Raw genomic sequence first — 11200 nt, 5'->3', positions numbered from 1 at the left:
TCTTATCTCATATTGACGGATCTAATTGTCATGCACAAAAAAAGTTCCGTCTTGATGGTCATAGGCTGCTAAAACAGAGTTCACCATTGATTTTTCTTTCTTTTTTTTTTTAATTCGTAATCTTTTTTGAGATGTTTATTTTAAGAGTTCGTCTCTAGTTTTAAATTATAGTTTTTAATTTTTTACAGTATTTTTTTCTCACTAAAAATTTAAATTTTAAAAATTAAAATCATAAATCATGATTCTAAATTTATGAACCAAAACGTCTCATTCAAGAATTCATCAAAAATAATAACTACAATATTTCACAAGAAAATATCCTCCAAACTAGAGAAAAAGAAAACAAAAATGTCCCGACCAACCATCAAGAAGAGTCTGCCAAGGCAAGTAAGACCGCATCCAATCAAATAATAGGCAGACTAATTATCAAAAAAAAAAAAAAAAAAGATGGAATAGTGAAGTAATTCCTTGTCACCAATTTTAAGTGCCATGGAGGCCCAAAAAGAACCAAAGCGACCTTGTGGTGCTGGTTGAAGATCCCATTTTCTGGTCTTTTGTCCTAAACAAAAACATAGTTGTCAAACGTTCATTTACAATCGATAGTACTGTTTTCTTCCTTTTCTTTTGATTGCTTGACGAGTTTATATAGTTGGAAACTCCGACAAGCTGCTACTACTCTAGTTCTGTTACGTTATTATTTTATGTTTTTTGCACGTTATAAATTTCTTTATTAGTTATCATTGCACATATATTTTACTATATTTGACTTCTCAAAGCTTCACCAGTCCCCTCAGAATGAACATCATTTGATACCGAACCTTTTGGAAGCTTCAATCTTGCATCTTTCTGACCAAGTGAGTATTTTGATGCATGTTTTCATCTGGGTTCTGATTAATTTCCTTAAAAAAGTAAGTGTTTTTGTGTGTGTGTGTGTGGAAGTTGTATCATTTCTTCCGAAGCACAGAAGGGAAAAACATGGGATTTCAGTATTTCCTTTCTGTTTTTGGATTCCTTTTATAGTACTGAACTTTGTTTGTTCAAAGTTTCTAATGGTTTCTAAAGCTCAGGAATGGTTTGAATTTAGTTTATACTTATTTGTGTGTATATAAGCCTCTTTGGGTGATCATTACAGTAATTTGATGTGGGTTCGTCCTTGTATTCATGTATCTTTTAATCTTCATCTTTCCATTAGAATACCTCTTTGCGCATATATAAGCATCTAAAAGTGTAAGTCCAAATTCAGCGTTGACCATCATTGAATATCAATATGCGGGAAAGTAACAATTTCTCATCTAATTTTTGGATTGATTTACTATAAGTAATACCATTATGTATAATGCTTCAACTTTTCTGCTAATTTCAAGTTTTTCTTGTTGAAGTGATCTTATGTGCTTATTAACAAGTTTATTTATGTGACTTTCTAAATTTACTATTAAATTTGGAATTTTCCTTGTTACTTTCAGTAAGGTTACAACTTCTCCAACCATTTTGCTCTGCAGGAGTCTGAATATTAATAGATGGCAGCAGTACTGGCTTCAAGCAGTTGCTGTTGCCATAGTATGGAGTTGGTAAATCAAGAGAATCTCAGTTTCTCAGGCGCAATTTCAGTTTCAAAGTTTCCAAACTCTGTAAAACCAAGATATAACTATCCACCTCGTGCCGACGAAAGTATTCGGTTTCGGGTGAAAATGCAGCAGGCAGAACCGCCGTCGAAGTTGGGTGTCAATGGAAGAGCTGTAAAGATGGTACCAGCAAGTGAGGTAGTGAAAAGGAGAACCCAATCTAAAGAAAAAGTGGAGAAAGTGAATGGCTTCCCAAAAAAAGTAGAGAAAGTGAATGGTTTCACAAACAAAGTAGAGAAAGTGAAAGTGAATGGTTCAGTTGTTAATGGAGTTAGTTTAGTTAAAAGCAGTCCTGCATCGTCATCAATTGTTAAGACGCCAAAGGTTCGAGTCTCTAAAGAACTTCCGCCATTGGAGGAGCTAAAGGTTTTGCCCACAGATGAAGGCTTCAGTTGGGCCAATGAGAACTATAACTCCTTGCAAAGGAGTATAGATGTTTGGTCTTTTGTTATCTCATTCCGTATTCGTATCCTATTCGACAATGCGAAATGGGCCTATTTGGGTGGCTTCACAGAAGATAAGCAGGTGGGTCTTGGGGTTAATTTGTGCAAGTTATCATCTTCTGGATGCTAACTCATATTCACCACTTTTATGTAGTTTGCGTTCTAGGCCAAGTCCCCCCCAATCAGTTTCTTGCTTTTGCGTCAACTTGTTTCTTTTCCTCTGCCTTAAGTTTTTGTCGGGAAATTTCTCATTCAGAAAAATAGAAGGCGGAAGACCGCTTCATGGCTTCGAGAACGTGTGCTGCAGCTTGGCCCGACATTTATCAAACTTGGACAGTTATCTTCAACAAGGTCAGACCTGTTTCCCCGTCAGTTTGTGGATGAGCTTGCCAAGTTGCAGGTAATTTTATTGTTTCGACGAAGAATTTTTGAGTTTTGACAATATTTTGTTCAGAAACTGAAGACTTTAAAGTAGTTTAGTTTAAGATATGGTTTCTTGATATTTATCGTTAGCATTCTTGATATTTCAGCTGACTGAAGATTTACTCATGAATTCTATATGATTCTCATTTGATGTGACCAGGATAGAGTCCCAGCCTTCTCGCCAGATAAAGCAAGACGCTTTATTGAGAGTGAACTTGGAGCTCCTATCAACATATTGTTTAAGGAATTCGAGGAACAGCCGATTGCTGCTGCGAGTCTTGGTCAGGTGTTCAACTGAAGTCTTACTTTCATTTAAATATGTGTGTATAAATGATTAACTTTCAGCACTTGGAAAATGCATATTTATTTTGTCTGATTCATTAAGTCGTGAATAATGTATCTCTGAGTCACATACAGTTTTTCCTTTCCGAAATTAGCTTCTCTAAATACGGCAGTTACTGAATTTTTTACTTAAGATAGCTTTTTCCCTTGGTTTGAATAATGAGGATTTCAGGTTCATCGGGCTATCCTGCATAATGGAGAGAAAGTAGTTGTAAAAGTCCAAAGACCAGGCCTCAAGAAGCTTTTCGACATTGATCTACGTAAGCGACGCACTTTTCGTCGTTTTCTGCTAGATGGATATTGTACTTGATTGATGTAGTCACAAGTTTGCTTTTTCTGCTCATGGTTACTGATTGCTGGTTTTTAATATTTCTCACTAGTCTTTGTTATGTTTGGTGCATAGGCCATAGTTATATTCATTCTGGATAGAGCAGTATCGAATTGTATGCTATTGATGGGAAAAAGAAATTCTAAATTTGTACAGTGTCATTCACATAATTAGCACTCATATAAGGAAGAGACTTGAGTCATTTGTAGTAAGTTTCACAAGCCAAGAAGGATTACTGGTAACCTACTTTTAAAGATGCATACTCATACCTTCGACTTTGAAGAAGATTGTGGATTCAGATCACAAAAATAAGAAAATGAATTATGAAAAACTAAAGTTATATTGTATATGATATTCTTTTTACCTTTTCCAAATAGATTTCTGAGGTTCCTTGTCGAAACACGGTAATTTTAGCTGCTACTTCACTCCTTATGCTTCTTCTATGTAGGAAATTTGAAGCTAATTGCAGAGTACTTTCAGAGAAGTGAAACTTTTGGGGGTCCAACCAGAGACTGGATTGGTATATATGAAGAATGTTCAACGTATGTTATCTTATCTCTGAATGATAACCAGTTTGTATAAAATTCCATCTGAGACATTGATGAATGAAACATGTTAGCACTTTGAGAATTTAAGCTTCACAAACTATATCTTGTAAAACTTGAGTGTTCTCCTCATCTTTTCAATGACTATACTTGCATTTCATTGACTGCAGGATTTTGTATCAAGAAATCGACTATATAAACGAAGGGAAAAATGCTGATCGGTTTCGCCGAGATTTTCGGAATATAAAGTGGGTCCGAGTACCTGTATGTGCAACTATTAGAGAACTAAACTATGATCTTGGTTTCCTCCCCCCTATGTGCAACTATTAGGGACAAATGATAACCTAAAAAGTTTTTGTCATGTTGGGGAAAAGAAAATGGTAATAGTTGAACTGGCTTGCTGAATTTTGTTTTAACAAATTATGTTCCTCTTTGTAGTTGGTGTTTTGGGATTACACTGCCACAAAGGTGCTGACCTTGGAATATGTACCAGGTTTCACCCCATACTAAAATGCTGACCTTGTATTTTGTATCACTATCAGAAAATTGTTTCCTAGTATGACTTTAACAATCAACTTTATGTTGGTAATTAACATTCCTTTACTGTGGTGGCAGGAATTAAGATAAATGAACTGAATATGCTCGATTCGCGGGGTTATAGTCGATCTAGAATTTCATCACGCGCTATCGAAGCATACTTGATTCAGGTCAGAGAATCTCTGAGTTGACATTCTTGACATTGAATATGAACCTTTTGTCTGCCTCTTTATGTGAGTGAAAGCAATAATTAGTTAATAGAAACATGTGATTGATTTACTGATTTTTCTTCCCCTATTCATTCAGATACTAAAAACAGGTTTCTTCCATGCTGATCCTCATCCCGGAAATCTTGCGATTGATGTGGATGAAACAATTATCTACTATGATTTCGGTATGATGGGCGAGATCAAGACTTTCACCAGAGAGCGGTTACTTGACCTTTTCTATTCTATTTATGAGAAAGATGCAAAGAAGGTCTTCTTTTCATCTTTTAATCTTGTTCTACATTGTCCTCATCCCATGTTATTTTGAAATTTTTGTAGCAATTTCAATGAGAAACGACTAGTATATATATATTACCAAGATGAGGCATTTTAGAGGCAACAATATTATAAATAGCTTATAAATGACAACATATTTTCTCAATTTCACTGCTGCTTCCAAACTACAAGATATGTAGGGCCAATTTGTGATCTCTTTGGAGTTTCAAAAAGTTCGTTGCACAGAAATCGATGCAAAGTAGTGTTTTTAATAAAGCGTAAATATACTCTGCACATACACTACTACTTTTTAGTTATTTTGAGTAGGTTTTTTTCAGCATTTGGCATAGGCTTCTGCTTCTAGTTGTGCTTCTTTTCAAAGCACAACGATCCCAAACTTAGCCTGAATGTTGTATCTAATATTTTTACTTTCCAAAGTGTTTGAAATTGACTTTGGACGTGCTTCTGTCAATTCAACAACTTGCATTATCATAATTATGCAACTAATGATTAAAACAACTGATCTTTGTCGATTTTACTCCGGATTGAACTTACCTGAGAAACTGATCCTTGTAGGTCATGAGAAGTCTCATAGATCTCGGAGCATTACAGCCAACAGGAGATATGTCATCGGTATGCTTTGCGCTGCTTCTTTTCAACACTTTCTGAAAGAAAGCAACATTTTTTCATTCTAATATTCATGAATGGTTTTGGAGATAATTTTGTTCGGTTCATTGTCCGAGTTATTTTTTATCCTATTTTAGGTAAGAAGATCTGTGCAGTTCTTTTTGGATAACTTGTTGAGCCAGACACCGGATCAGCAACAGACTTTGGCTGCGATTGGCGAGGCACGTAAAATTTGGTGACATATTAAGCAATTATTTGAAGGGGCTTATAAACAACTAGTTTAACCCCATTTTTTCACTGTAAAATAACCTTTTTCTATATTGCAGGATTTATTTGCAATAGCACAAGATCAACCGTTTCGGTTTCCATCTACATTTACTTTCGTCATCAGGGCATTTTCAACTCTAGAAGGTTCTGTCTCTCTAAGCACGCATCCATGCTAATTCTTCACAAAACGCCACTTCAATTTTTCAAAAAAAAAAAAAAAAAAAAAAAAAAAAAAAAAAAAAAAACCTTGAGTTTCTTGTGATAATATTTCTTTAAATTAGCTGTGATAAATTATTTTAGTTTTGTTTACCATTTCAGGCATAGGCTACATCCTTGATCCAGATTTTTCCTTTGTGAAGATTGCTGCACCATATGCTCAGGTTCCTTCTTTTTTTTTTTTTTTTTTTTGTAAACTATTATAAACTTAAAAAAAAAAATTTTTTTTTTAAAAAATTAAAAAAAAAAATTTTCCTTTTAAAAAAAAAAAAAAAAAAAAAAAAAAAAAACACAAGATTTCCTAGCAACTTGTGTATCTGTCAAGTATGTCTCTGATATCATTCACTATAAACAGGAGCTTCTAGATTTAAAACAGAAGCAGCGGACTGGGACACAACTTGTGCAAGAAATAAGGAAACAAGCCGATGATGTATGTCATAGTCTTTCCTTTTATTTAGTTTCTTATTGTTTTTTCAAAGTAAATGTCTAAATGACAATGCTCCATTAAATAGAAAGCATTTAGTCAAACAAATTCATCCAATCTATCTTTTTATCATCTCGGGAAAAGTAAAAAGAACAAGAACAGAGTCTATTACTTTTTGTGCTAACTCATTCACCTTTATACTCTCAGGCTAGAACCTACACCATGTCCATGCCATACAGAGTTCAGAGAATAGAAGAGTTTGTGAACCAACTGGAGGCTGGAGATTTAAAACTTCGAGTGCGAGTGCTTGAGGTACTTGCGTCGTTAATTCAAAGATAGGGCTCGAAATTTTTACTGTTTAGCAAAGTGCACTTTGAACTTTAAATTTCGAAAAATTACTCCTGAATTTAATGAAGTGTTACAAAGTGTCCCTAAATCAAAGCCGAGTAAATATGGAAGGTTCCATGACATGCTCCTTCGTCATCCAAAATTCCAGTATTTTCCCTCCAAACAAGCTTGTGGCCTGCACGGGGGAGTTTCGGTTCGTCCAAATTTTAACAGCTGTCACTGATTAGGAGATACTCTATAACACTTTATTGAATTTAAGGGGTAATTTGTCAAAATAAAAAATATCCCTCCAATGATTAGATCAAAAGTTCTGTTGACATTATCTTTCAGCAAACAAACGCTTTTGCATAGTTACTTCCTTGGCCAGCAAGGAGTCGATGACACCTGCATCAACGGCCAAGTGCTTTCCATGAATAATTCGCCGAAAAAGAAAAATAACTTCTTGTTCTTTTGTTATAACGTTACTTATGAAAAGATCAACACAATACCTTCATTTGGCAGTCTGAAAGAGCGGCTCGAAAAGCGACGATACTACAGATGGCGACAATGTATACAGTCATTGGTGGTACCTTGCTAAACCTTGGGGTCACTTTCAGCAGCCAAGGCAGCCAAGTTGTTGCAAATGGATCATTCGTTGGGGCAGGTGACATGTTAATCCTAGAGATTTTCACATAAAGATAGCCTTCAATTTTTATGCTTTGGATTCAAGTTCTAATCATCAATGTTTTTGTTCTTGCGCAGGAGTCTTTTTGGCATTGTTTGCTAGGTCTATGCAAAGGGTGAAGAAACTTGATAAATTTGAGAAGATGATATGATCTCTCACTATACAAGTCAAATAATCCATTTTGTTGAAAGCCTTAATAAAAGAAATATATATTCTAATTCTTTTACTTGCATATAATACACGTCTGCGTTTCATACAGAACACCTAAGAGGAAATACTTTCTACTGTTGGACACAAAAGAGAACATTTTTTCTGTTTCACACAAATAGTAATAATAACAAGAAAGGTCTTCTGGGGGAGCTGTTTTATTCTGGCATTAATGTTCATGTGTTAACGTAACTGGTACCACTAATAATACGTGAGTCATATATATTTGTAAGATTAACATGAGTAGTGGAGTCATACCATTATCTTTTTTCTTGTTAAAGAGAGAGAGCATCTCCAACACCTTAAACCTGTCGCAAAGCAATTGATAACAAAGTTCTAGTATCACAAGGTTAGGGAAAAAAAACAAAAAAAAAAAAAGAGAAAAAAAAGAATTCCATTCTCAAGATAGGGAACTGCAGTACTATCATCATTTGCTAAACAAAAGTAGCCAGAAACATTAGAGAGTTTATTTTAGCCCAAAAAAACAGAAATTGCAGTTTGAGAAGGAACACAAGAGCTTTATCTTATTCATGCAGATCTCAACAATATGATTACAGAAGAAACTTAAACAGATTGGACTACATTGAACAAATGGAATAAACTGCTTTAAGAAACAACACCAATTCCCAAAGTCACAAGAAACTGGTCAACATATGAATTGAGACCATAGTAGAATGAAAGGGTCCTTAGCACCCTTTCCTACATTATGGCCTGTTTGAGAGAAATTCTTAAAAGCTGTTTCTAGAAGTGTTTGGATGATTTATTAGAAATGTTTTGGCTTTTCAGATGAGCTTCAAGTCAACGCCACAAAATAAGGCTTCTAAATAGACTAGAGTTTTATTAAGGCATTATAAACTCCATTCCAATACTTTTATTGCTTATTAGAAAATTTAAAAACTATTTTGACCCATTAAGCCATTTATTCCAAACACTTACTAAAAGGCCACAATTTTTACTTCTCTTCTTCTACTGACTAAAAGCAACAAAAACTCTACCAAACGGGCCCTACATATAATCCAAAATAATAAATAAACAGGAAAGTATATAGTGGAGAAGCGATTTTAACTTATTTGTACAGCATTCTTTGTCCGATGGAAGTCATAGCGTTGGCTCAGCTCCTACAAGTATGATAGGAAGTTTTCGTTCAGGAAATCAACATCTTTTTAGTGATGATCACCACAAGACTGTATGCGGTCAAGTTACTGGTTGTTTAAGTACAAATAGCTTGGTTTTGCAGAGGCTATTATTGTAGACCATAGGGAAAACCCAGAGTAGGCGGCGTCTGACTTTGCCCTACATATTTTGGCAACTCAGTTGAAGAGCTCATGATTTTGGATGAATGCTTGGGCTGCATACACCTCAACTAGCATCCACCGGACAAAAATATTGAAAACAGGAATCTTAGAACACAAAAAATAAAAATAAAAATAAAAATAAATTTATGGAGCCATACTATACTTTTTCTGTATTAGTTAAATGAGTATTATCAAGGGAGAGAGGAGTCAGCAACCAAGGGTGCAATGAGTTCGGCATAGTCAGCATTTGAGACAAGTACATCTCTTGTAATAGCAAAGAACAAAAACTACTTCATGGTTTTACCGCCTTCAAGCTTGTATGGTAGGAGGGAGACGGATGAGGGGATTAGTGGAAGGATTTTGGGACCATAGTGGTCTGATAATTAAAAAACAACAAAACAAAACAAAAAGACAAAAACAAAAACAAAACGTAACAAAAAACAAAGAACTCCAATTTTAATCTCTCATAATTCGAGAGATTAGAGGGAATCTTATACCAAACAAAATGAGAGAAAGGTCGTCTTGTTCCACTCTATTTTCCTTACCTAGGTTATATGCCTTTCTTCTTTTACTATTTTTTTTCCTTCTTACCAAACATAGCCAAAAGGGTTTCGACTCACAAGGAACATATTTAATAGTTGACCTATTTGGCAGCCCATCAAAGCCATCACATATCTTAAACGTCATCTTTTGTGTTCGACAACTAGGCCCCAGCAACAAATTCTCACAAGGCTTTTCATTGAAGTTGCAAGAATAACTTTACAGGGAAAAGAACCATAAAAATTTGGTGAATACTCACTCATGATTGCCAGAGACTCGGGAGACAAAAATACTGCCTACTGCCTGATGGAAAAGCTCGTCATATAGATGTTCTTATGCAAACATGTGGTTGGTTTAATATTTTTGGTTTCCTCATAAAAAAATTAGGAAAAAGAAACATAAGACCTAATGCAAAAAAGTAAAAGCAGGCAACAAGGATAGTCCATTCATATATCAGAATAAACTCTGCAACCTCAGTTTCAGAAACAAGAAGCTAATGCAATTTTACGAAAGAGCAAAATAATAGTTAAACTATATGATGAATTCACTCTTGTCTATAAAAATACAAGATGAAAACAAGAATAAATAATTGGATCTATTGAAAAAGAAAATTAGACCTTACACTAGAAGAATTTCTGGCATTGACTGTACCGCCATTCTCCTTGAAAGTTGGACGAAGCTTTGGCAGTTTGCCTACATCAAACTGACAACATTGGAAATAACTTACGGGTGTTAGTAATGGAGCAGGTCGGGGACATCTTTTCAGTTCCCAGTAAGAAACCAAAGGAATTTTCACTATACAAATGTTGGAGTGAGTAATGGAAGCAGAAGTTATTTTTACCTTTCCTAAACCATCATCCTTATCAACAATTGTTGGTGGTTTTCCCCTCCCTCCAGAAACTTCAACCTGCATTATACCAGATTATGAATTAAATTTAAGATAAATGCAATGATAAATATTGATATCAGCTTACTTGTGGATAGGTTACCAACCGAAACAATTTCCCATGCAAAAGCAGGAAAAACACGCTCAGAGCTTTGACTGGCGTAGTCATCCTGCAGCGACATACACACACATGAAACTCTATCATGGTGGATTTGGTTGGTTATTTTATTCATTTATTTTTTCTATTTCTGAAGAGCTCTTAATCAATACCTGCTCCTTTCTCGATTCTGTATGGTTTTCTGCACATATTTCAGCACATGCTCCCATGCCAAATCATTGTAGACATCCCACAAACCATCTTTCAACATTCCATCAACAAAAGAATCATGTGCAAGTCAAGATCCTTTCCTGCATTTTAGCATTAATTCAGACAAATCTGAAAATCGGTCTGCATCCAAGAGAACCATCAAGAAGAAGGGAGAACTAACCTTGCTTCTGCAAGATACTTGGCACATTAGACATGCTTTCCATGCCACCAGCCACAACATCGTCATTAATTCCCAACTGAATGCTTTGTGCCTCGAGAATTGTTGCTGTATCAACCAAACAAAATGATATTACAACATTATGACTGCCGCTAAAAGAAACTTTAAGAGAAAACAGGACAAGATGATAATAGTGCACCTCATCCCTGATGCTGCAAAAACTTAGTTAATGATCATACAGATCACTCTATTAGGAATTCCTGCACCTAATGCATCTGTGTAGCAGGAGACTGACCCAAAGTAGCACTGAGTATTGCCAGAGATTTCTTGTACAAGTGAAGGGACAAAGCCAACCCGTTTTAGAGCAGCTACAATAGGAGAAAAAATATGTCAAAAACCAGAGGGAGAAATTTTTGAAAAAACAAAGAGGAAACATCAATTTTGAATCGGAGAATATTATCTACAATTACCTTCAATAGCAATTAATAACTTGGAGGCAGAATTTCCTTCCAGCTTTGG

At 35.2% G+C, this 11200-nt stretch overlaps 2 protein-coding genes across 3 annotated transcripts; one reads left to right on the top strand and one right to left on the bottom strand.

Annotated features, from left to right (window-relative positions):
• Positions 1 to 507: 507 nt before the first annotated feature.
• Positions 508 to 7725, top strand: LOC21397399 (protein ACTIVITY OF BC1 COMPLEX KINASE 7, chloroplastic). Of its 2 annotated transcripts, XM_024170565.1 has the most exons (18): positions 510 to 854; positions 1500 to 2147; positions 2322 to 2465; positions 2649 to 2774; positions 3003 to 3090; positions 3607 to 3700; positions 3874 to 3967; positions 4142 to 4196; positions 4319 to 4410; positions 4547 to 4717; positions 5299 to 5355; positions 5487 to 5570; positions 5676 to 5760; positions 5935 to 5996; positions 6188 to 6262; positions 6464 to 6568; positions 7106 to 7247; positions 7346 to 7725. In XM_024170565.1, the coding sequence occupies exons 2-18, from the start codon at positions 1518 to 1520 to the stop codon at positions 7417 to 7419; spliced, it is 2178 nt and encodes a 725-aa protein (XP_024026333.1). In that variant the 5' UTR covers positions 510 to 854; positions 1500 to 1517; the 3' UTR covers positions 7420 to 7725. The 2 variants fall into 2 exon arrangements, with proteins under 2 accessions (XP_024026334.1, XP_024026333.1); XM_024170566.1 differs by lacking the exons at positions 7106 to 7247; positions 7346 to 7725 and adding an exon at positions 6935 to 7099 and having other exon boundaries at positions 508 to 854.
• Positions 7726 to 8481: 756 nt separating this feature from the next.
• LOC21410883 (acetyl-CoA acetyltransferase, cytosolic 1) lies at positions 8482 to 11052 on the bottom strand. Its single transcript, XM_024170567.1, has 7 exons — positions 10881 to 11052; positions 10685 to 10789; positions 10467 to 10604; positions 10304 to 10366; positions 10152 to 10217; positions 9933 to 10013; positions 8482 to 8838 (listed from the first exon to the last, which is right to left on the bottom strand). Exons 3-7 carry the CDS (start codon positions 10521 to 10523, stop codon positions 8719 to 8721), a joined length of 387 nt encoding a protein of 128 aa, XP_024026335.1. The 5' UTR covers positions 10524 to 10604; positions 10685 to 10789; positions 10881 to 11052; the 3' UTR covers positions 8482 to 8718.
• Positions 11053 to 11200: the final 148 nt, after the last annotated feature.

Source organism: Morus notabilis, unplaced genomic scaffold (genome assembly GCF_000414095.1).
Source record: "Morus notabilis unplaced genomic scaffold, ASM41409v2 Scaffold1206, whole genome shotgun sequence".
Lineage (NCBI taxonomy): Eukaryota > Viridiplantae > Streptophyta > Magnoliopsida > Rosales > Moraceae > Morus > Morus notabilis.
The sequence above is the reverse complement of the archived record's forward strand: the minus strand, read 5'-3'. Positions and strand labels throughout refer to the sequence as shown.